This window comes from Apodemus sylvaticus, chromosome 3, assembly GCF_947179515.1.
Source record: "Apodemus sylvaticus chromosome 3, mApoSyl1.1, whole genome shotgun sequence".
In the NCBI taxonomy this organism is placed as follows: domain Eukaryota; kingdom Metazoa; phylum Chordata; class Mammalia; order Rodentia; family Muridae; genus Apodemus; species Apodemus sylvaticus.
In genome coordinates this window covers 157,231,396-157,258,372 of record NC_067474.1, presented here as the reverse complement: position 1 = coordinate 157,258,372, position 26,977 = coordinate 157,231,396, and the positions used below count along the sequence as shown (strand labels likewise).

The following is a 26,977-nucleotide window of genomic DNA, read 5'->3' as shown; positions in this document are numbered from 1 at the left end:
AATGCACCCCTATCACACAGAATAGTTTTGGTCATGGGAGGGAAAATCCCCAAATGTCTATCAGGGCAAGGCTTTATATTAAGCAGCAAGCAGAGAGTACTTAAGCAAGCCTCTAATTTGAAAGCTCATGTGGCCTTTAACATAATTGGATGGTACTGGGAGCCATATCAGAGACTTAACTTCTCTTCCCCTCTGTATTGTTAGTCATCAGGACAGGGGCGGGCTTATATCCTGGGGTGCATGCTTGTTGGAGAAATAACATGGAGACATTTTTCTTGTTGGGTATGTAACCTGGAGATACTGGTTTTGTTGGGAGTATAACCTGGAGATGCTGTTCTTGTTGGAGGTTTAACCTGGAGATGAGAGGGCAACTTGGAATCTAGATACCAGCTCGTTAGTTTACCTGAGTTCAAACTTAAGTTGGGTTCTCTAAAATGAAGTCTGAACGTAAAAGATTTGTCATCTCAGTATCACCACACCTTGGCAAAATAAAATATAACCTTTTTTCCAAAGCAGGGTTTCTTTGTGTAGATCTCACTGTCTAGAACTAGCTCTGTAGACCAGTCTAGTGTCAATCCCTCAAGGATCTGCCTGCCTCTGTTTGAACAGAACACCAATGGTCCAGGCTCTAAGATCAACAATTGAAAAATTGGACCTTGTGAAATTGGAAAGCTTCTGTAAATAAAAGGACACTCTCAATATGACCAAACTCAAAACTACACATAGGGAAAGATTGTCTCTGGCCCTACATCTAATGGAAAGTTAATATTGAAAATATATAAAGAATCCAAGAAGTTAGACACCAAAAATTCCAAATAACCCAATTTGAAAATGGGGTACAGAGCTAAACAGAGAATTCTCAACAGAGGAATCTTGAATGGCCTAGAAGCACTTAAAAAATGTTCAACATCTTAATCATCAGGAAAATGAAAATCAAAATGACCCTGAGATTTTACCTTATATCAATCAAAATGGCTAAGATCAAAATCTTGGGCAACAGCAGAGGCTGGGAAGGATGTGGTGAAAGTAGAACACACCTCCATTGCTGCTGGGATTGCAAGTTGGTATAACCACTTTGGAAAACAATGTGTCAGTTCATCAAAAAATTAAAAAATAATTTTATCTGAAGACCCATCTATACAACTCCTGTGCATAAACTCAAAAGATGCTCTACCATGTCACAAGGATACATGCTCTACCATGTTCATAAAAGCCTTATTTGTAAGAAACAGATGTATGTGACTTTCATATTCCACTACATGGTGATTCATAACTACTGATTGTTTTGTGTTTGGTTGATTTTTGAGACAAACCCTCACTATGTAGACCTTATACCTTTGAATTCCTGGCAGATCTCTTTATTTGCTTTCTCAAAATCTGGGATTCTTGATCAGATATGCTCATGTGTCACAAATAAAGCTTTGCAGAGTGCATATTGAATCTTGTTTCTTTGCTGTTTAAAATATGATTTAGGCTGTGTGATTGTGGCGCACGCCATTAATCCCAGTACTTGTGATGCCGAGGCAGGTCGATTTCTGAGTTTGAGCCCAGCCTGGGTTACAGAGAGAGTAGTCCAGGCACATGCCTTTAATCCTAGCACTAGGGAGGCAGAGGCAGGTGGGCTTCTGAGTTTGAGGCCAGCCTGGGCTACAGAGAGAGTAGTCCAGGACAGCAAGGGATACACAGAGAAACCCTGTCTTGAAAGAACCACAAAAAAAAAAAAAAAAAAAAAAAAAAAAAAAAAAAAAAAAAGGAATGCAGGTGTCGGGCAGTGGTGGTGCATGCCTTTAATCCCAGGGCTATACAGAGAAACCCTGTCTCAAAAACAAACAAACAAACAAACAAAAAACCAACCAAACAAAAAAACATCAAAAAGGAATGCAGGCACAATGAATGGGGCAGAGACTGAGGTAATGTTCAATCCAAAAAAAGAAAAAAAAGAAAAGAAAAGAAGAGAAGAGAAGAGAAGAGAAGAGAAGAGAAGAGAAGAGAAGAGAAAAGAAAAGAAAAGAAAAGAAGAAAAAAAGAACTATGATTTAGTTTATAGTATAGGCTAATCATAAATGTGTGGGAACTTATTAACCTCATCTTCGCAAATGGAAATGTTAATATGCTGAGTTTATTTTAAAAGCCTTAGTATTTGGTGGCATTACCTGTCATTATGAAAAAATATTGACCTTGAAATCATAACAGCAGATGACTTTGACCCATTGTCATGCCTCAATTATTATGAACCACAACCTTTCTGGCATTGTTTTCACACTTGTATATCTGCCTTGGGTGTCATATATGAAAAAAAATTGCAAAGTATCCCAGAGATTCAAAGTGAGGAAGTGAATGATCACTGTATTACCATTTTGGTACTCAGACTAGGGGGAGCTGTGTGTTCATCTAAGTTGGCTGAAGCAAAGCAAAAGAGCACAAAAATATGGAAGAAGCATCACCCTTCCTAAAATTAGTTTACTTATTCACTTTACATCCCAATATCAACTTTCTTCTCCTACCAGACCCTTTCATGCATTCTCTCCCCATTCTTCCCCAAGCATCTTACTTTGCTTTTCCTTTCTTTCTTTTTACTGGTGTCATGTAGTGCAGGCTAGCCTGGAACTCATCATCTTCTGTCCATTAATTTATAAATGATTCCTGGAAGCCTGCTGACCTTTTGTGTTTTCAATATGAAGTGGGACACAGGGGAAGCAGTAGAGAGGGGAGGGATTGCAAGATAAGGGACTGGAAGGAGCAGTGTTTGGGATATAAATAAATGAATAAGTTAATAATCAAACAAAAAAATACCCAACAAACTAAAAGAAACCAAACAAACAAACAAATAAAAATCAAGGAGATTAAACTACCAAGCAGATCCACACTTGAATTTCAGGATGAGTCCGGAGGCACTCGTAGACAGAAGGATCTGGACTTCAAGGACAGCTCTAATAACCTGTCACAAAAGTTTTCAAGTGAAGCTTCAAGAGCTAGCTCAAGCCTTTAATCCCAGTGCTCTGGATGAAAGACCTTGCCACAAGGTCTCAGTCCCTTACCTTGTCTGTATGGAGATCAACTTAATGTCAACACACCCTATATACACCCCAGGCAGTCACTCCATGCAAGCTGCATAGGCCTGTTCATATTTTTTTCCACCATTGGAGCACAAGATGTCATATAAATTGCCCTGGCTGGCCTTGAGATCACATTGAATCCCATGAAGGACTTAACTTTGTTTCTTCCTTCTCAACCTCATGAACAGGTCCCCAAACCTTAGCACAACTGACTCCATGGTGGAAGTACAATTCAGGCCACAAAATCAGCCTGTACACAGCACATCACCCAAGCATACAAGAAGTCCTGGTTTTCACCAGTATCTCAGTTCATTCTTTCCTGCAACAAGATCTTAACAACATAAACACACTCTATTTACATACATATCTACATGGGCTGGAGGATTACTGAGGCCCAACTGTACTTTCTACTCATCACAGCAATGATTCCATTAAAATCCAATATGGTACAGAAATGAAAAGAGGAAAGGAAAGAAATGAATGAGAAAATAAAAGAAGGAAGGAAAGAAGGAAGGAAGGAAGGAAGGAAGGAAGGAAGGAAGGAAGGAAGGAAGGAAAAAAGAGAAAAAGAAAAAAATCCTTAATGTTTTCTCAGTGACTTGAAGAATGCCTAATGAGTTCCAGAGAAGCCTAAGTTATAGAGGTTTAATGTAGATGAAAAAAAGAAAATCTGAGACCTCAAAATTTGAGGGAAGGTAACATGAATAGGCTTTGGATTTTGCCAGAATTTCAGATTAACATTTTACCAATGGAGATATGAGGTATTAGCAAGAATATATGAAGCTGGTTGTGCTCACTCTATAGGGTGCATATCATGACACTCTATGGACCTCTGATTCAAAAAGTGTACCAGAATACCAAGAGAGCTCTGGAAATAAATGTATAGCTAGAATTCACTCCAAAGTATAAACAGCTTCACCTCTCTCCCTCATTAGAAATTGACTGGTAATGACTTATTTGAAGTGCCTCTCACACTAGATCATGATGAATGGTAGATTCATATTCATACTCAATGCCCCAGTATAAGCGAACCAGGACAGGGAAGTGGGAGTGGGGTAGCTGGTGAGCAGGGGGGATGCAAGGATGGGATAGAGTGTTTTGGGAGGGAAAACCAGAAAGGGTATAACACTTGAAATGTAAATAAAGAAAATATCTAATAAAAAACCTGGGTGTTTGTGCATTGACTCACTCTAAAAAGTCTTTTGGTTCTGTTTGTTTGGGGTGTTTTGCTTTGCTTCGCTTTGTTGTAGTCAAGACAGTTTCTCTGTGTGACCCTGACTGTCCTGGAATTTACTCTGTAGACAAGGGTGCCTTGGAACTCAGACATCCACCTGCATCTGCTTAAGGAGTGTTGGGATTAAAGGCTCAACCAAAGGAATTCAATAAATCAGTTCTTGACATAAGTCTGCCCTAAATTTCTCCCTGATTATGGATCTGATTCAACCACCTATACCATCAAAATGTGAAAATGGGCAAGTGGGTGGATTCTCAATTATCTAATCAAAGGCCGATTTTGGGTGGGAGGGTGTGACTACAAAGGAAGGGTTCAATGGAAAGGTATATAAGGAGTCAAAGCATCCAGTTGAAAAGTGTACAAGAAGTCTTGGACTTCAGAGAATACCCCAGAGTGCTGGTGCCTGGAGTCAGAGCCTTTCCCTGCCTGGGTTCAGAGAACTTTCACCAGTTTCCAGATCAGGTAAGTCCCTTAGCTCCATCAGGACAACTCATCTCATGTAAGCTCATATATATGGTTACTTATTTGTCCTTTTCTAGATGAGATATTTCTGTATAACCTTGACTGGCCTGGAACTCACAGAGATTCTCCAATCTAAGAAACCTGAGGTTTGGCTGACCATAATATTAATTGGATCAGTATGGTTTCTGTGGTTTTTTTTTTTTTTTTTTTGCACTCTCATTAAGATTGTCAGTGTGACCTTGAATTCAAGACAATCCATGCTGGAATGAGAGCTGAGAGTTACCCAAGTGCCTTGACTGCTGATCTTGATGCCACTTTAAGTCCACCATTCTTGGGTGTGCCTTTATTCCCAGCAACAGGGAGGTAGAGGCAAATTGTTCTTTGAGTTTGAAGCCAATCTGACTTTATAGTGAGTTTCAAAACATCCAGTGATAATATGTGTCTGAAAAAAGCAAAACAAGCAAGCAAACAAACAAAAGCAGTGTTTGTAAGTGCTGAGTGAAAATAGAACATTTTCTGTTCTAATCATTAGGGCTAGAAAAAATTAGCATAGTTCATTTATCATCAAAATACAGACAGAGAAAAAACGGGTGGTGGTGGTGCATGCCTTTAATCCAAGCACTTGGGAGGCAGAGGCAGGCAGATTTCTGAGTTCAAGGCCAGCCTCCTGTACAGAGTGAGATCAAGGAGAGCCAGGGCTACACCGAGAAACCCTGTCTCGAGAAAAAAAAAACAAAAAAAAAAAACAAAAAAACAAACAAACAAACAAACAAACAACAACAACAAAAAAGACAGGTCTCCATGTTCCTGGTGATGCCTTCCCACTGGGACGAATTTACATAAGATTGGTTAGAATTAGAGTCTTTGGGGAAGAGGATACTTTGGATAGGCTTCACAAGCTAACAGGAGAATTATAACTTTAAAACCAAGAAAGACCCACAGACCAAACAGTTCTAGATAGGACATACTGTGGTAGCACTTGGTGAACAGGGATAGAAGATAACTTTAATCCCAGAATATAGGAGGAAAAAGCAGGAAGATTTGTGTGAATTCAAGGCCAGGGGTAAGTAGAAAGGGAGTGACATGGAAGCCAAGAATGTGGTGCTTTCTTAAAACCCATGTTTCAAGAAACAAATCAAAAGAAAAAAATTATGTATCCTTATTACATGATGGGGAATACTATGGGTGTATGCCCAGGAGCGGTATAGCAGGGTCCTCCAGAAGTGGTGTGCCCAGTTTTCTGAGGAACCGCCAGACTGATTTCCAGGGTGGTTTTACCAATTTGCAACTCCACCAGCAGTGGAGGAGTGTTCTTCTTTCTCCACATCCTCGCCAACACCTCCTGTCTCCTGAGATTTTAATCTTAGCCATTCTGACTAGTGTAATGTGAAATCTCAGGGTTGTTTTGATTTGCATTTCCCTAATGACTAATGATGTTGATCATTTTTTAAGATGCTTCTCAGCCATCTGAAGTTCTTCAGGTGAAAATTCTTTGTTTAGCTCTGTACCCCATTTTTAATAGGGTTATTTGGTTTTCTGAGGCCTAACTTCTTGAGTTCTTTGTATATAATGGATATTAGCCCGCTGTCAGATGTAGGGTTCGTGAAAATATTTTCCCAATTTGTTGGTTGCCAATTTGTCCTTTTGATGGTGTCCTTTGCCTTATAGAAACTTTGTAATTTTATGAGGTCCCATTTGTCAATTCTTGATCTTAGAGCATAAGCTATTGTTCTGTTCAGGAACTTTCCCCCCTGTACCGATGTCCTCAAGGGTCTTTCCCAGTTTCTTTTCTATTAGTTTCAGTGTGTCTGGTTTTACGTGGAGGTCCTTGATCCACTTGGACTTGAGATTAGTACAAGGAGATAAGGATGGATCAATTCGCATTCTTCTGCTTACTGACGTCCAGTTGAACAAGCACCATTTGTTGAAAAGGCTATGTTTTTTCCACTGGAGGTTTTCAGCTCCTTTGTCAAAGATCAAGTGGCCATAGGTGTGGGGGTTAATTTCTGGATCTTCAATCCTATTCCATTGATCTGCCTGCCTGTCACTGTATCAATACCATGCAGTTTTTAACACTATTGCTCTGTAGTATTGCTTGAGGTCTGGGATACTGATTCCCCCAGAATTTCTTTTGTTGTTGAGAATAGTTTTATCTATCCTGGATTTTTTGTTATTCCAGATGAATTTGAGAATTGCTCTTTCTAACTCTATGAAGAACTGAGTTGGGATTTTGATGGACATTGCATTGAATCTGTATATTGCTTTTGGCAACATGGCCATCTTGACTATGTCCCTCAATAGAGGAATGGATACAAAAAAAAATGTGGTATATATACACAATGGAGTACTATTCAGCCATTAGAAACAATGAATTCATGAAATTCTTAGACAAATGGATGGAGCTGGAGAACATCATGCTAAGTGAGGTAACCCAGTCTCAAAAGATCAATCATGGTATGCACTCACTACTAAGTGGATATTAGCCTAGAAACTTTGAATACCCAAAACATAATCCACACATCAAATGATGTACAAGAAGAACGGAGGAGTGGCCCCTGGTTCTGGAAAGCTCAGTGCAGCAGTATTGGGCAATGCCAGAACAGGGAAGTGGGAAGGGATGGATGGGGAAACAGGGGGAGGGAATAGAGTTTATGGGACTTTCAGGGAGTGGGGAGCCATGAAAGGGGAAATCATTTGAAATGTAAATAAAAAATATATCGAATAAAAAGATTATGGGGTAGAGTGATGGATCCGATCCGTGGTTAAGAGCACTGACTGCTCTTCCAGAGGTCCTAAGGTCAATTCCCAGAAACCACATGGTGGCTCATAACCATCTAAAATGACATCTGATGCCCTCTTCTGGTGTGTCTAAAGACAGCTACAGTATGCAGTATATAAATACAATATTCTTAAGATAAATAATTATTTTAGAGAAAAACTTCACCAATTACTAAATGAAACTGAAAAATTATTATAAGACAAAGAACTGTGATAGTCAGAGAAAGGGGCAGCTAAAGAATGGAAAATTGTGTTACCAATTCCCCATCTGATAGAGAACTAACATCCAAAATATATAAAGAACTCAAAAAAACTAGACATCTAAAATATAAATAGTCCAACTAAAAACAGTATTTTAGTTATTAATGCCTAATAACTAAACTAGAATTTACTAAATAATTAGTATTTAGTTTTAGTAATTAAAAGGTATTTCTTCTCTTTAACTTTTTCTTGGGTCTCTGTGTGTTTTACATTAAGCACCTCAGGCCCTGTCAACTCATTCTTCCATCATATTTGCTCTCTGCCTTGGAACCTCCATCCCAAAAGAAAAGGAAATACAAAAACCAACCAAAAATAAAAATACAGCATAGAGAACAGCTTGTGGCAGTTGTAGTGTGTCACAGTATGCCCCACAGCTCCACTCTGTCCACACTTCTTCACTTGCAAAGGTTCTTTATAATGAGTCATAGGGCTGGTTCCAGGCCTCCGCTACACCATCAATATTGGATCCTCACCAGGAGCCCTCCTAATTATCTTGGAGATCCTGAAGTTAGATCAGCATGACCTTTTATGTGCTCCTGATTCTTTTGCCTCCACCTGTAAGTATACAACACTGTGCATCTCAAAACCAAAATTAAATGTGCTCTTTTGTTTATTTATTTGTATATTACCCCCAAAGAAATTCTTAAGAGATAAATCTGAAGAATAAGCAGGCATCTTCTGAATTATTTCTTACTATTTCAATATGCCTAGGTAAAACAAAATGAACCTTATTTTTCCAAGGCAGGGTTTTTTTTTATAACTCTTGATGTCTAGAAATAGCTATGTAGACCAGGCTGCAATCAATACCACAGAGATCTGCCTGCCTCTGGCTCTGTGACACTAGGGTTAAATGCATGTTCCTCTACCATCCCACTTAATTATAATTAGTCATTAATTACCAGCATTTTATCCCAGGTATGGTCTAGCTTCATTGATTATTACCTGTAAACTCCTTATGTAGATCAGGGAGGCCACTAACAGAGCAGTCTAGCTGCCTCTGCCTCCTATGTGCTGGAACAATAAATGAAAGTCAACATGCCTGGTTGCTTCTATATTTTTGGTTTAAAAATAAAACAAAACAAACTTCCCAGAGTACCATATAATCAACTTTATACACAAGGCAAGCCATGAACTTACAATGGTCTTTCTCTAGCCTTCTTTGTACAACACTGAGGCTGGATCAATAACAGATATTTAATATGCTCATCTGAGGAAGAAAAGAATTTCTCTGAGCCATTTTGGCTACTTGCAATTCTGAAAGACTCTCTGACTGAGATCTGGGTCCTATATCACATTGTCAATGACTGAAGATGTAGATCAGCTTGGTAGGACTCTGAGACCCACAGGTGTTCAATGACACCCCTATGGACACCTGGGCCTTGGCAGATACTTTGTGGCTTTTTGTTGATGTCACCCAGATGTATCTCGCTATGATAAGGAACCTCTATGTAACCAGACTGCAGTGAATTTCTTCTGTTCAGCCCCGTGCCTCCCAGAGGCAGGTGTACACCACCAGGCCTGCACTCTCCTGTAATAACTAAGGACCTTTGAATTGACATATCTGATTTTCAACAATGACTTCTGTCCTAGGCACAAGGCTAGATTCCTGAATCAGGCCCAGCTCATAACCTACCTCCATATGCATCCAGAAGATTGAGAGGTGGAGACTGGAAGATGAGGATGTTCATAGCCATTCCTCTCCATATTCTATATGAAACCAGACTGGACTACAGGTCATCCTGTTTAGGAAGATGGAATAACCACTTTGAAAAGGTTCAATGAGGATTAGTTTAATTGGTTCATGTAACTGCAGTGAAAGGTTTAGAAGCCTAGGCCTCAGATGAGTCTGGCAAAAATTAGAACCCTGAGCAACATGTACAGAATTCACTCATGCTCAGGATACCACCAGTATCCATCCTCAGTGGTACCAAGAGTACCACTCATTGGCCATTGCAGGAATTAGTGGAAAAAGAAGGAGCAGGCTCTAGAATCACCTCCCCCTGGAGGTAAGAAAAGGGCTTTCCAACAATGTGTAGCCAGACCCAGGGTTCAAAGAACTTTATAAACTGTGAACTGAGACAACAATGGGGACCACCTGAACCTGCCCCCTTTCAACTCCAGTCAAAAGCCAGAACAATGTTAGATAACTGTTCTTCATCCATTCACTTGTGATTGCTTCTCAGAAATTCCTCATAATACTTTGTGTGCCTTGATGTCACTCATGCTTCTCCTAAGTACTGCTGCTTCACGAAAAGGCCCTTTCTGATCAGCACAGTAAGTCTCCCATGATGGAATGTGGGAAGGAGAGCAAAAGAGAATCCAGGTGTTATGTCTCAAACCTACCTAATAGTTGAATTATAGGGAAAGATGATGCAGAGTCTATACAATGAATTTAAACCAGCCCAGATTGTATGGTGAGTTCCATCTAAGACAGACACAGTTACACAAGAAATCCCTGTCTCAAACAGAGAAGAAACTTCCAAAATCTGTAGTTCATTATGGCAAGTAATCTCAGAGCTCAGAGCTCAGAGTTCGAGTAGAAACATCATGGAAGGTCTGAGACTTTGACCAGAATCTCTGATTTTAAACATTCCCACATATAAATGTGATTTAATCTAGCTAAAGATGTAAAGGTCAAAATAATTAAATGGGTGGAGACTTCATGACCCAGTTGGTAGCTTGTTGCTGAGAGGTGGGGCTAAAAAAGATAAGGTGTGAGGAAATGTGGATATAAGATTCGGTATGGCTGCACAAAACAATCTGAGGTTTGGAACCAGGAGGGACTGCCTGTTCCTGCTAGAGTAGGAAAACCTGAAAGAAGTGTGCAGATCAGGTAAGTCATTCAATCCATCAAGATGCCCCATCTCACCCATCAATCCAGTCTCCCATTTCATCTTAGTATTTTTAATATTTGGTTATTTTAATTTTTTTGGTCCGTTGTTTGGTGTGATTGTTTTGAAGTAGAGAATGTGATTTAAGTCAGGTTAGCTTAGAACTCCATATATAGCTGTCATGAAAGACTGATTCTGCTGCCTCCCTTCCTGAGTTCTGAGACCTCAAGATGAACTGCCTTGTGTCATTTATAGAGAGCCAAGTATGTAATATTCAAGGACTTGGCCCACTAAGGAAGCACCTTATTTTCTTACCAATATCTGCAGTATAACTTAAATTTTCCTAATTCACAAGGAAGATTATAGATTTAGAGTGAAAATGAAGAAAATTGTGACTCCCATGAAAGCATCAAATTGACAATTCTCAAAATTCAGTCTTCTAAACAATAGATTACACCTCAGTGTGGCTACAGGGTCTAAAACTTAAGAAAGTTAAAGTAACAAAGTCCATATCACACCTTCTACCAAACAGTTCCATTGATTGAATTCATATATAGATTGGGTATGGGACCTTTAAGTTTGCTTCTTAGGGTTATCAGAAATAATGTAGATGGTTTCACACAAAAGTGTGGAATCAGATTAAATGTCCTGATACCAGCTTCCCAGCAAGGGAGCTATAGAATGATTGGGTTGAAATGGGTGCTTTTGAATCTCCAGAAGGCCCTTAAGGGAAATGTGGCTCTTAGAAAAATAGTGTCTAATGGGAAATACAGGTTTATGACATTGCCTGAACAGTGACTGAGTTTGATTTAAACAATTAGTGGGGAAGGAGGCAAGCTAAAACGTGTTTTCCCTGAAATAATTCCCTTATCTCCCTATTTCCATAGTATCTCCCCACAGGAAAGCCATAATGAACTTCAAGACCCCTCCCACACTCCAGCAGCTGGCGAGACATAGCCTGCTGAAAGATGAAGCCTTGTCCATCAATGCTCTACAGGACATGAACAACGAGCTCTTCCCACCACTCTTCAAGGATGTATTCAGCAGCAAACAGCATAACATCCTGAGGCATATGGTGGCAGCCTGGCCCTTCTCATGCCTTCCTGTGGGAGCTCTGATGAAGACTCCTGACTTGGAGACCTTGAAAGCTGTGCTAGATGGCCTGGATTTACAGATGAGACAAAAAGTTCGACCCAGGTAAGAGACATCAAGGGAGCATGGGGATGGGAGGGAAGTGTATGGATTGAGGGAAGTATTCACAATGTGGTCCAAGTTGAATTGGAGAGTTCTGATGTCACTATCTCTTAAGAGAGAAACAGAAAAAGGGAAAGTGCTGTGTACAGCATAGCATAGAAGAGATGCAGGCAATATGCAATGAGTTTGTCCCGGCCTCTTCCCTCAAGGGTCTTTGTGTTGTAGGTCCAATCTGTTTACACATTGCCTCTTCTGTCGTCTGAATTTTTTTCCCATTTGATCCACAGGAGGTGGAACCTACAAGTGCTTGATTTACGAGATGCCAACCATAATTTCTGGAATGCGTGGGATGGAATAGAGGATGGTGCCTGCCCTCCAGACTTTAGCGAGACACAATTATTGAGGAATCATCCCATACAATGGGGAACACAGGCTGTGACTGTGTGGATAAACATTAATGTGAACCTCAGGCATACATTTGAATACAATGAATATTTTTATGAGTGGGCAAAGAAGAGAAAAGATATACAGGTAAACTGTCAGAAGGTGAAGTTTTTGCCCAACCCTCACTACCACCCATGGCATCTTCTGGATATAGTTGAGCCAAGTTCTATCCAGGAATTGGAAATATATAAGCATTTCGACCTGGACACCTTTGCAATGATATCCTCTGACCTGGACCAGATGAGAAACCTTCAAAAACTCCTTCTCGATAATGTCCACATATCTTTGGAACAGTCTGGAAATAAAGAGATGGAAGACTGGTGTATAAGAATGATCATTCCCCATTTCTCCAAACTCCACAAGCTCCAGCATCTCTATTTGAATGATGTCTGCTTTGTGAATGAACATCTGGACCAAGTACTCAGGTGAGTAAGAATAGAGAGCTTTATCCAGGGGCCAGATCAAAGCCTGTCTATGTTACATGAAAGGTCAGTCTACAACTGTGGCTTCCCAGACAATCTTGGATTTATATGGATTTGACCTATGATACTCTACATCCTGAGTTCTCACTTCAGTAAACTCAGACTGCCAGGTATGTGTCCATTATTTAGAAAAGTTCTTTGCTAGGATCCAGATGTAGCAAAAACAGATCTATGGAGACTACAAAAGCTTATACCACTTTCTGCCCCATGTCAGTTCTGTCCTGAGAACTGTACGAAGACTTTCCATCTGTTTCCGTCTCCCCATGAGTCTGAGGCTATCTGAGCACAGGTAGGGATTGAGTAATGATTGAGAGTCATTGTGGCTTCAGGGAAGCTCTGTGGACAGGACCAAGTTCATGCCATGGAGGTGGGCCTCATGATATTAAGTTTGTCACACACGAGAATGGTTCTAGGTCTTTCCAAGATAGTCCTACTGGGTTTTGCTTTCTGATATCATCTGTCCACTGATGTAGTATTGTGCTTTTAAGTGCAGAGGGCACTGTAGAGCTCCAGGCAAAAGTAGTCATGATGATGTTTTGTATCCTCTGCTTATAGTGACAAGACTTATTTGGTACTCTCTATCACGGAGCATTCTACTCTTGAGTTTCATTATGAACACATAAAGACCTTAGACATAAATAGCCTATTTTCTTGGAATCATTGCCCTCTGTGTACCTCTATTGAAGTTTAAGGAGATGATCTTCTTTGTCTCTCTTTAGGTGCTTAGAGAATCCCTTAGAGACCCTTGCAATCACTCGCTGCAAGCTATCAGAATCAGATATGAGTTGTCTGTCCCAGTGTCCAAGAGTCCATCAGCTCAAACACCTGGATCTGAGTGGCATCGACTTTATAAATTTAAGTCATGAATTTCTAGGAAGCCTTCTAAAAAAACTGACAGCTACACTGCAGAAGCTAGAGTTGAAGGGCTGTATGATCACGGACTTCCAAATCGATGTCCTCCTGCCTGCTCTGAGCCAATGCACCCAGCTCACTGAGGTTGATTTTCAGATGAACTTCCTATCTAAGGACAGCCTGAAGAAGCTACTGCAGCATACTGCGAACCTGAGACAGCTGACCAAGGAAATGTACTCTGCCCCCTATGAGGTCTATGATGAATTAGGTAATGTCCTCCCACAAAAATTTGCACAATATTGTTCTGAGCTAATGGTCACACTCAATGTTCTACGACAGCCAAAAGAGATCTACTTTGTGAGTAACATTTGTGCAGGTTGTGGAGGACTCTGTGTCTACAACATGGAGGCCACACTATGTTTCTGTTGCCAATGAGAGTGGTCACTTCTGGGCTCTGAGAAAGGAAAGCCAGAACTCAAGTGACTCATTCCAGATAAAGCATATGTATTTCAGCATTTTTTGGAGGTACTTGGGAATGACGATTGTTTCATTGGGTCATAGTTGAAGGAGAAATACTGATCTGGAGAATGAGGGCTTATTTTCTGTCTAAGGTCAACAGTACAGACCCACCTTGACACACTCAAAGAGATTTGAATACAGTATTCACTGTTGGGTCTGCCTTTCACATATTCTTCTCTTCCCTCTGTCCCTTCACCTTCCCAGAATTTTCAGAATAACATGCCCTGGTTTTCAAGATTATATACACTTCAGCTTCCAGAAATCCTGTTCAAATCATTACAAAGATTCTCTTAGAGAGATGACTCAAAGTTTAAGATTGATTGGTGCTCTTCCTGGGGAGGATTGTTTTATTTTTCATGCCCATAACCACCACATGATCTGTCATTTTGTGGTCTCTGAGAAGACTTGTATGTGTATGTTTTTTCTGCACATACACATACCATACACATGATGCAAAAGAAATAGAAATTAATATATTTTAAATAATAAAACTAGTAACATTGTGGTGGTACACACCTTGGACTCCAGTACTAGGTTGGTATAGACCACTGGCAGATGTCTGAATTCTTCGCTGGCAGAGGAATTTGCTGGAAGATTACAGCAAACTGTGGTTGCCTCTCAGGATATATACTTCCCCTGTGTTAGGGAATATATGGATTCTTGCCATGTCCTCAAAGAAGAAAGACTTAAAGCACCTTTGGACACAAGGTTTAGTCCTACACTCTTGTTTTTTCTTTTCTTTTTCTTTTTTATTAACTTATTTTTTAAACATATTCACTTTACATCCCACTCACTGCTTCCCTCCTGGTCATCCCTTCCCCCAATCTTTCCCCCATCTCCTTGGTACATGATTGGGTGCCCCCCATCCCCATTATCAGTCCACCCTGGCATTTTAAGTCCCTTCAAGGCTAGGTACTGCCTGTCCCACTAAGTTCAGATTAGGAAGCCAAGCTAGAAGAACATATCCAAATACAGGCAACAGATTTTGGAGAACTCCCATTCTAGTTTTGGGTATCACATGAAGACAAAGCTGCACATCTGCTCATATGTGGGGGGGGGGTAGGGGGGAGGCTAGGTCCAGCCTGTGTATGTTCTTTGGTTGGTTGTTCAGACACTGAGAACCCCAAAGGTCCCGGGTAGTTGACTCTGGCCTTCATGTGCAGTTCCTATCCCCTTCTAGGCCCATAATCCTTTTCTTCCATAAGAGTCTCCAATCTCCATCCACTGTTTGGATATGTGTGTCTATATCTGTCTGAGTCAGCTGAAAGGTAGACCCTCTCAGAGGACAAGAAGAACTTGTCTGCAAACCTATCAGGACACAATGAGAAGACCAAACCTAAGGATTATAGGCATAGATGAGAGTGAAGATTTACAACTTAAAGGGCCAGCAAACATCTTCAATAAAATTATGGAAGAAAACTTCCCTAACCTAAAGAGAGAGATGCCCATGAATATACAAGAAGCCTACAGAACTCCAAACAGACTGGACCAGAACAGAAATACTTCCCGTCACATAATAATCAAAACACCAAATGTTCTAAACAAAGAAAGAATACTAAAGGCAGTAAGAGAAAAAGGTCAAGTAACATATAAAGGAAGACCTATCAGAATCACAGCAGACTTTTCACCTGAGACTATGAAGGCTAGAAGGTCCTGGGCAGATCTCATGCAGACTCTAAGAGAACACAAATGCCAACCAAAACTACTATATCCAGCAAAACTCTCAATCACCATAGATGGAGAAACTAAGATATTTCATGACAAAACCAAGTTTACCCAATATCTATCCACAAACCCGGCCCTAAAAAGGATAATAGGAGGACAACACCAATACAAGGAGGGAAACTTCACCCTGGAAAAAGAAAGATAGTAACCTTTCATCAAACCCAAAAGAAGTTAAGCATTAAAATTTAAAAAATAACGCCAAAAATGATAGGAAGTAACAATCACTATTCCTTAATATCTCTTAACATCAATGGACTTAATGCCCCAATAAAAAGACACAGACTAACTGAATGGATACGTAAACAGGACCCTACATTTTGCTGATTACAGGAAACACACCTCAGGGTCAAAGACAAACACTACCTTAGAGTAAAAGGCTGGAAGACAATTTTACAAGCAAATGGTCTCAGGAAACAAGCTGGAGTAGACATTTTAATATCAGATAAAATTGACTTTCAACCCAAAGTCATCAAAAGAGACCCTGAGGGACACTTCTTGCTGGTCAAAGGAAAAATACAAAAAGAAGAACTGTCAATCCTGAACATCTATGCACCAAATGCAAGGGCACCCTCTTTCGTAAAAGAAACTTTATTAAAACTAAAAGCACACATTGCACCTAACACAATAATTGTGGGTGACTTCAACACTGCACTTTCCTCAATGGACCGATCAGGAAAACAGAAACTAAACAGGGACACAATGAAACTAATTGAAGCTTTGGACCAATTAGATTTAACAGATATATATAGAACATTCTATCCTAAAACAAAAGAATATACCTTTTTCTCAGCACCTCATGGTACCTTCTCCAAAATCGACCATATAATTGGTCACAAGACAGACCTCAACAAATATAAGAAGATCGAACTAATCCCATGCCTCCTATCTGATCACTATGGAGTAAAAGTGGTCTTCAATAGCAACAGAAACAACAGAAAGCCCACATACATGTGGAAACTGAACAATACTCTACTCAATGATACCTTGGTCAAGGAAGAAATAAAGAAAGAAATTAAAGACTTTTTAGAACACAATGAAAATGAAAACACAACATACCCAAACCTATGGGACACAATGAAAGCAGTGCTAAGAGGAAAACTCATAGCCCTGAGTGCCTCCAAAAAGAAAATGGAGAGAGCATACATTACCAGCTTAATGACACACCTGAAAGCCTTAGAACAAAAAGAAGCTATTTCGCCCAGGAGGAGTAGAAGGCAGGAAATCATCAAACTCAGGGCCGAAATCAATCAAGTAGAAACAAAGAGAACCATACAAAAAATCAACAATACCAGGAGCTGGTTCTTTGAGAAAATCAACAAGATAGATAAACCCTTAGCCAGAATGACCAAAGGGCACAGAGAAAGTATCCAAATTAACAAACTTAGAAATGAAAAGGGAGATATAACAACGGAAACTGAGGAAATCCAAAAAATCATCAGATCCTACTACAAGAGCCTGTACTCAACACAACTGGAGAATCTGGAGGAAATGGACAATTTCCTTGACAGATACCAAATACCAAAATTAAATCAGGACCAACTAGACCATCTAAACAGTCCCATAATGCCTAAAGAAATAGAAGGAGTCATAGAAAGTCTTCCAACCAAAAAAAGCACAGGACCAGATGGCTTCAGTGCAGAATTCTACCAGACCTTCAAAGAAGAATTAACACCAATACTCTTCAAACTATTCCACAAAATAGAAACAGAAGGAACACTACCCAATTCCTTCTACGAAGCCACAATTACGCTGATACCAAAGCCACACAAAGATCCAACAAAGAAAGAGAACTTCAGACCAATTTCCCTTATGAACATCGATGCAAAAATACTCAATAAAATTCTTGCCAACCGAATCCAAGAACACATCAAAACGATCATCCACCATGATCAAGTAGGCTTTATCCTGGGAATGCAGGGTTGGTTCAATATACGGAAATCCATCAATACAATCCACTACATAAACAAACCCAAAGAACAAAACCACATGGTCATTTCATTGGATGCTGAAAAAGCATTTGACAAAATTCAGCATCCCTTCATGCTTAAAGTCTTCGAGAGAACAGGAATTCAAGGCCCATACCTAAACATAGTAAAAGCAATATACAGCAAACCGGTAGCCAGCATCAAACTAAATGGAGAGAAACTTGAAGCAATCCCACTGAAATCAGGGACCAGACAAGGCTGCCCCCTTTCTCCTTATCTTTTCAATATTGTACTTGAAGTACTAGCTCGGGCAATTCGACAACATAAGGAGGTCAAAGGGATACAAATTGGAAAGGAAGAAGTCAAACTATCATTATTTGCAGACGACATGATCGTCTACCTAAGTGACCCAAAGAACTCCACTAGAGAGCTCCTACAGCTGATAAACAACTTCAGAAAAGTGGCAGGTTATAAAATCAACTCAAGCAAATCAGTGGCCTTCCTATACTCAAAGGACAAGCAGGCTGAGAAAGAAATTAGAGAAATGACCCCCTTCACAATAGCCACAAACAGTATAAAGTATCTTGGGGTGACTCTTACCAAACATGTGAAAGATCTGTATGACAAGAACTTCAAGACTCTGAAGAAGGAAATGGAAGAAGACCTCAAAAAATGGGAAAACCTCCCATGCTCATGGGTCGGTAGAATCAATATAGTTAAAATGGCCATTTTGCCTAAAGCACTATACAGATTCAATGCAATACCCATCAAAATCCCAACTCAATTCTTCACAGAGTTAGAAAGAGCAATTATCAAATTCATCTGGAACAACAAAAAACCCAGGATAGCTAAAACTATTCTCAGCAACAAAAGAAAATCTGGGGGAATCAGTATCCCTGACCTCAAGCAATACTACAGAGCAATAGTGTTAAAAACTGCATGGTATTGGTACAGTGACAGGCAGGAGAATCAATGGAACAGGATTGAAGATCCAGAAATGAACCCACACACCTATGGCCACTTGATCCTCGACAAAGAGGCTGAAAACATCCAATGGAAAAAAGATAGCCTTTTCAACAAATGGTGCTGGTTCAACTGGAGGTCAGCATGCAGAAGAATGTGAATTGATCCATCCTTGTCTCCTTGTACTAAGCTCAAATCCAAATGGATCAAGGACCTGCACATAAAGCCAGACACTCTGAAGCTAATAGAAAAGAAATTGGGGAAGACCCTTGAGGACATTGGTACAGGGAGAAAGTTTCTGAACAGAACACCAATAGCGTATGCTCTAAGAGCAAGAATTGACAAATGGGACCTCATAAAATTACAAAGTTTCTGTAAGGCAAAGGACACCATCAAGAGGACAAATCGGCAACCAAAAAATTGGGAAAAGATCTTCACCAATCCTACATCAGATAGAGGGCTAATATCCAATATATATAAAGAACTCAAGAAGTTAGACTCCAGAAATCCAAACAACCCTATTAAAAAATGGGGTACAGAATTAAACAAAGAATTCTCACCTGAAGAACTTCGGATGGCGGAGAAACATCTTAAAAAATGCTCAACTTCATTAGTCATTAGGGAAATGCAAATCAAAACAACCCTAAGATTTCATCTTACACCAGTCAGAATGGCTAAGATTAAAAATTCAGGAGACAGCAGGTGTTGGAGAGGGTGTGGAGAAAGAGGAACACTCCTCCACTGCTGGTGGGGTTGCAAATTGGTACAACCACTCTGGAAATCAGTCTGGCGGTTCCTCCGAAAACTGGGTACCTTACTTCCAGAAGATCCTGCTATTCCACTCCTGGGCATATACCCAGAAGACTCCCCACCATGTAATAAGGATACATGTTCTACTATGTTCATAGCAGCCCTATTTGTAATTGCCAGATGCTGGAAAGAACCCAGGTCTCCCTCAACAGAAGAGTGGATGCAAAAAATGTGGTATATCTACACAATGGAGTACTATTCAGCCATTAGAAACAATGAATTTATGAAATTCTTAGGCAAATGGATGGAGCTAGAGAATATCATACTAAGTGAGGTAACCCAGACTCAAAAGGTGAATCATGGTATGCACTCACTAATAAGTGGATATTAACCTAGAAAACTGGAATACCCAAAACATAATCCACACATCAAATGAGGTACAAGAAGAAAGGAGGAGTGGCCCCTGGTTCTGGAAAGACTCAGTGTAACAGTATTCAGCAAAACCAGAACGGGGAAGTGGGAAGGGGTGGGTGGGAGGACAGGGGAAGAGAAGGGGGTTTGCGGGACTTTCGGGGAGTGGAGGGGCTAGAAAAGGGGAAATCATTTGAAATGTAAATAAATTATATCGAATAAAAAAAAATACCAACATTAAAAATTAAAAATGCAAAAAAAAATGGTTTAATGAGACAGGGTTTGTGTGTGTGTGTGTGTGTGTGTGTGTGTGTGTGTGTGTGTAGTACAGGCTGTCCTTAAACTTTCTCTGTAGACCAGGCTGGCCTTGAACTCTGAAATCCACCTCACCTACCTCTGCCTCCCAAGTGCTGGTATTAAAGATGTGCACCCACAGCCTAGCAAAAATTTGATCCAAAAATCTGTCCTGTCTAAAAGGAATGCAGTTGTCAGGCAGTAGGAGGCAGAGGCCTTTGGTAGAGCACATAGAAATTTTTGTGCCCTGGCAATCTTTCTTCCACATGCCACTACTTTTCTATTTCCTGCTTTTCTTTTTCTAATTTTATTTTCCTCTCATATAATACATTCCTCAATGCAACTTCTATTTACTCTACTCCTGTTCTACTGAAATTTCCTTTTCCCCCATATCCACAACACATTAGTTCCCATTCAGAAATATGCAGGCCTCTGAGGGATAGCAACCAAAAATGACATAAAAAAAAGATGGAGGGAGACTAGGCACATTTTGTCATATCAGGATTAGGAAAGGCAAGCCGGTAGGAGGAGATGTGCCCCAATAATAGGCAAAAGAGTCAGAAATTTCCTCACTCCTGCTCTTAGATATCCAATAAAACCCAAACCAATGAAAAACATAGCATGTATGCAGAAGATGTCATGAAGACTAACGCAGACTCTGAGGTTACCACTTCAGTATGTGTAAGCTCATGTCAGCTATTCTTAGTTGATTCTTGGGATCCATTCTCCTGGTTTCCTCGACCCATTTGGCTCCTACACTCCTTCCCCACTTCTGCAGGATTCCCAATGTTCTGCCTAATATTTGAGGGTTGGCTTCTGCATGTGCTCCTATCAGCTGCTGAAGCAAACCTTTTTAATGACTACTGAGTGGGGGACAGATCTTCATATAGCAGAATGTCATTAGAAATTATCTCATTGACTTTCTGGCCCTGCTAGTCATATTTTCTTCTACAATACATTTCTGGGCTATCAAACCTCCAGTTTCTGGCCATCTAAGCAGTGTAGACCATGACCTCTCTCTCATGGCCTGGGCCTTAAATTATACCAGTCATCTGTTGGCTACTCCTAGAATGTGTGAACTGCCTTTGCCCCAATACATCTTGCAGGTGGGTCAGGTCATAAGTCAAAGATTTGTGGATATCTTGGGGCCCCTATCCAATCCCTAGAAATCTTGCCTAGTCACAAAACTTGGTGGGTTCATTCTCCTTATCCTTCTTTACTAGGAATGCTGCTAGGGTCATTCTCACAGACTCTAGGAAGATACCTCTGCACTAGGTTTTCCTATTGCCTTCAAATTGTACCCAATTTTTTCTTCTCTAGCTGTTCTCTCTCTGTCTCTCTCTCTCTCTCTCTGTCTCTTCCTCCCCTCTCTTTCTGCGTTGTTCCATCTGCCACCTGATCCATCCCTACCCACATCAGTCCACCAAGCCGACTACCTGTGATCAAGTCTATTCTATTTCCTGTTCCCAGAGAGATATAAGTACTCCCTCTTTCCCAAGACCTCCATATTATTTATCCTCTCTGAGTGTGTGGATTTCAGTGTGGCTATTATCTACTTATCAACAAATAGCCAATTGTAGGAGTCATTAGCTGTGTCTTGATGTAGATTCCAAATTTTCTAAAAATCTTTAAAAAGATTATTTATTTATTTATTTATTTATGCAGCATACAGAATGTATAAGGTATTCAAGAAAATAGACATTAATAAACCAAATAATATAAGTGAAAATTGGAGTACAGGCCTAAAAAGGAATTCTCAACAAGGGCATCTTTAATGGCATTGGAACACTAAAGAAATGTTCAGCAGCTTCCAGTTGGCATCTGTGCCCTGGAACAGATCATGTGCTCCAGCCCCACCCCACCCTGCAATTGCAACGATAGCTTGATCCCCAGAAGTTCTGACACCATCAAGCTCGCAAAGGACTCCCCCACCAGGGACCCAATTCCTGGCAAATGCAAGAACACAATCAACAGAAATGCTACTTGACAACTCAGGTCTCCCACCACAGACTTACAAAGGAAAAATTATAACAACCTGAGGATAGGCATTGATTTAGATATAGAGGAAATAGAAACCATCAATCACTGACTTCATTATCATAAGTAGTACTGCAGAATAGGAGGGCCATGTGCTGACTTAGCTGAGTGGTATTGATTTTATATAGACCATTCCAGGGTTGTTAAAGACTCAATGACCACAGTGAGGGAAGGGCTAGCCAGTAGTAACACAGAAAGAACAGAGTCAGGGCTGGTTCAAGTCTTGGTTTAACTTCTCACTTTTTTTAACCACCTGCATAACCACCCTGTTTGGCCCCTACATTCTGAACTGCTTGGTTTCTATTATTAAGAAACACATACGTACAGTACAGCTAATGATCTTAAAGCATAGCTACAAAGAACTAGATGCAGAAGACTAGGAGTATGAGCTATCAGAATACCAGCAATTGGTTCAGTGTTGAAGCATGCACAAAAGGGGGGTTGGATGAAAAGGTCAGCTGAGGAATTTTGGAAAGGTCATGGATCACTTGCCCCTCCCCAAAAGGAGAAGCTAAATTACATTCCTCAGACCACAGGGAGGTCCCTGCAGCTAGGAGAGGCCCAAAGTTATTCTGAGACCATTGACCACCTACCTCATTCCCTAACAACCAACTAGTTTAAAGGTAACTCTGTTCTGCCAATCACATAGTGCCTAATGGCAGTTGCCCTGAGGTTGTTCTCTCCCCAAGTGCAGGGTGACACCAGCATGCTGGATTAAATAAAATTCTTCTTGTTTTTTAGCATCACAAGAAAAGAAAAGAAAAGAAAAGAAAAGAAAAGAAAAGAAAAGAAAAGAAAAGGAAAGGAAAGGAAAGGAAAGGAAAGGAAAGGAAAGGAAAGGAAAGAAAAGAAAAGAAAAGAAAGGAAAAGAAAAGAATAGCTACTTGACATCATCAGAACCCAGGTCTCTCATAAAATCTGTGACTCTAGAGAACCATGACTTATATAAATGCATATACACTCAAACTCTCATACACTGAGAAACACACACACACACAGAGTCACACAAGTCATACAGACACTCAATGGTTACAAATCAAAGCCGATACTGAAACATGGCTGTGAGGATTTAGTCTCCTGAAGGTCTTAAGATCAGAGAGACTGGGAAGAGCTATCTGAATAGGTGCTGATATTCCTCAAGAGTAGAGGACTAAACTAAAGGGGTGAGCAGGTGGGGGCATCTCCAGGAGGAGACAGAGTTCTGAGATAATGGAGGCACCCAAGAATCAATGGTGGTGACCTTATCTGAGACTCGCTACATTGGGGAGATAGTACTTGAAGAGAGCATTTCCTGTAGCCAGGCAGGAACCCCACTGGAGCAATAGAGACATCAACCCACCAACAAAACAGTTTTTATAAAGATTTTTTCGCTTTTCTGAGACAGGGTTTCTCTGTGTAACCTTGGCTGTCCTAGAACTCACGCTGTACACCAGACTGGCCTTGAACTCAGAAATCTACCTGCTTCTGCTTCCCAAGTTCTGGGACTAAAGGTGTGCATCACTACTGCCCAGCTACCTGCATTCCTTTTAGACAGGATAAATTTTGGGTCAAATTTTTGCTGGGCAGGGTGGTGTGCACCTTTAATCCCAGCAATTTGGAGGCAGAGGTAGGTGAGGGGGATTTCAGAGTTCAAGGTCAGCCTGGTCTAGAGAGTAAGTTTAAGGACAGCCTGTACCACACACACACACATACACACACACACACACACACAAACCCTGTCTCATAAAACCATTAAAATTGGTTTTATTTACTGGGGCGGCTCTTCCAAAGGTCCTGATTTCAAATGCCAGCAACCACATGGTGGCTTACAACCATCCACAGTGAGATCTGGTGCCCTCTGGTGGGTGCTTGAAGACAGCTACAGAGTACATACATATAAGTAAATCTTTTTGTTTTTGTTTTTGTTTCCCCCCCCCCCCCCCCCCGCCTGAGATATGGTTTCTCTGTGTAGCCCTTGCTGTCCTGGAACTCACTCTATAGACCAGGCTGGCCTCGAACACAGAAATCTGCCTGCCTCTACCTCTCAAGTGCTGGGATTAAAGGTGTTCACCACTACTGCCTGGCTACCTAAGCATTACTTATTCACTATGCCTCAAGATCCAGGTCAGAAACTTCCATCTTCCAGTCTCTGTAGGTCCCCCCCCTTTGGGGAGACCCTCACTTAGTCTTGGGATGATGCACACCCAAGGACCTGTGAGAGACTTTACGCAAGCACACGAAGCAGTTTAAAATTGGAGCTCCAGGATAACAAGTATCTCACACAGGAGACAGAGGAATCGACCACGAAGCTTGGAAACCAGGGGTCTATATAGGAAACGTCAGGGGGATTTGGCCCAGTTACACACAATTGGCTGATTCAAACATTGGCAGGCGGAATTGTCATGCAGTTACATCAGCAAGCAGTACATGCAGATCTGGGCATCAGCAATGTAGGGAGGGAGGCTGATCTTTGTTAGCAGGAAGTCTGGTCAACATTAAACTACACCATTCGTCCCTTTAACCTTAATTATGGACTCTGAGGAGTTCTAACTCCTTTCAAATTCCCTTCATTCCCCTCTTCTTCTGCTAAATAATTCTAATCTTTGAATTTTAAAAGTTGGTATCTTCGTATGGGGAATGGTAATTTTATTCTCCTTCTATTTTAACTATGGGTTGATAGTGTCATTGGAGAACTATAAGCTGCACTGCATTTACCCTATCCCTAATGAAAGCAAGTCCTTTATTTATTAAACATGGGCCAAAGATTAGAAACAAACATATAACAAGACTTGGCCCGGTGAGGGCAGAGAATAAAGTGGTCACACATGGAGACTTAGAGTCCCATGATTCGAACCATCCCTGTTGTGTTTTTGATCTCGCTTTTTCTTTTCAAGTCTCTCTCTTAATTTCTGCATAGAATCCCTGACTACTATTGTGTGGTCTGCATAAAAACAGCACTCTTCTTCTAAGGCTGCACACAGTCCTCCTTCTTTTAAAAATAACAAATCTAAACCTCTTCTATTCTGTAACACTGCTTCAGATAAGGAGGTCAAAGATTTCTCTAAGGCATCCATGGATTTTTGCAGCATCTCTAAGTCTTCATTTATAGCTTCTTTTAGATACTGAAAAGACTGAGCTCCTTGTCTACCTTCAATTAGGGCTGTTATGCCTGTCCCTACTCCCACCTCAAGACCAGCTCCCAGCATCATAGCTAGGGTTAGGGAAACTGGTTCCCTTTTTATTCTCTTGCTGGTATACTCATCTTCTAGGTAGGAAGCAGGGTGATAATACATTCGGGGTAGAAGCTGAACCATGACACAGAAATCATGAGAGGGCTCAAAAACACTAGTTGATACGCAGGGGGTAAGTCCTGTGTTGCAGGCCCATTGGAGAGGGTACTAAGTAATAGCTGGTTTCTGTCCTGCTCACAGAGTGAGTCTGGACACATAGATGACGATGGGAAGGGGGAGGAGTCCCTATGCAAAGACTGGGACTCTCCCCTGACACTGTTACCTCAATCAGGGTTAATTTCTTTCCTATCCCCCATGAGCAGGAAGCATGATTACTGGTTTTATTGAAATCCCCATTATAGGTGACTCCTTCATAATAGGTGGGACCTGAGGATAAGCATAAGCAGCAGTCAATAGTAGCTCTGGATCAGTGTTGTTAAGGGCATTGAAAGCTCCTTTAACCAGGTTTAACACTCTCTGCCTCATAGAGGGATATGTAGGGATTATGGTCGAGGGTCCATGAGGAATGACGGTGTTAAGGGATCTCACAGTTCTTGGGACAGATGGGGCAGTTACAGGAGTCTGGGGCTTGGGCCTCGCAGGAGGGCCTTGTTCTGGGAGGATCTTGTTAGGTCCTATTGGAACTGGGGATGGTATTTCTATTTTGAATTGGATTGATATCAGGGACCCAGGTTTACTCCCATGGTTATAGCAAACCAGTCCCCAGGACAACCCTTGGGAGCCAGGTAGTCAAGAGGGTTCATTTTCCTGTGTCAGTGAACTGAACTACAGTGTAGTCTAGGTCCCTAGGAGAACATGGCTTGCCTGCATATAGAGGAAAGGTGTCATGCCACCCAAGTCCTTGATTTGCAAAAGAAAGGGTTATTTGATCAGTTGAATCAACTGACCATTTCCAATCCCCATCATTGGAGGTTACACACTCCAACTCCTACAAAAGAACTCATCTGGCCTTCCACAACCTCTAGAGTTAGTGGCTCCAGGGCAGGCACAAAAGCCCTTGCTTTGAACAATGTTAGGAGGACTACTCCTAGCAGTGGGGTTTGTGATTCGAAAACAAAACCCAAGACGTGGCCACCAGGTGCCCGCAGGCGTGATGGTTTGGGTGCTACTTATAATTTTTCCCGTGTTGGTATCCATTACTTGCCAAGTCAGTGTCCGAGGGGCATGGGGATTGTCAATCTTCGGAGGTATGCAAGCAACGCAGGCTCAGTTTAGAAGGATTATCAGTCTTTTTCAAGATCCACTCATCTTGATAAGTCCCTGGGGGGGGGGGGCCTTCTTGATTTGTGAAGCATGAACCCAGGCGGGGATTCCCTCTACTTTCACAGCGGTGGGTATAGTCAACAGCACCAGGTAGGGTCCTTTCCACCGTGGCTCGAGGTTCCCTGCTCAGCGCCTTCGCACCAGGACCGTGTCTCCCACTTCAAACTGAAGCAGCACCAGCAAGTCACGAGCAACATAGGTTTCTTTCAACTGCTCCCAGATTTCTTTTCTCATGATCTCCAGTGCCTTCAGCCAAGCTAGGAGGC

General features: G+C 41.1%; 1 protein-coding gene across 1 annotated transcript; it reads left to right on the top strand.

Annotated features, from left to right (window-relative positions):
• Positions 1-11,532: 11,532 nt before the first annotated feature.
• LOC127680393 (PRAME family member 12-like) lies at positions 11,533-14,029 on the top strand. The gene is made up of 3 exons (XM_052175861.1): positions 11,533-11,819; positions 12,104-12,685; positions 13,462-14,029. The coding sequence occupies exons 1-3, from the start codon at positions 11,533-11,535 to the stop codon at positions 14,027-14,029; spliced, it is 1,437 nt and encodes a 478-aa protein (XP_052031821.1).
• The last annotated feature ends 12,948 nt before the right edge of the window (positions 14,030-26,977 follow it).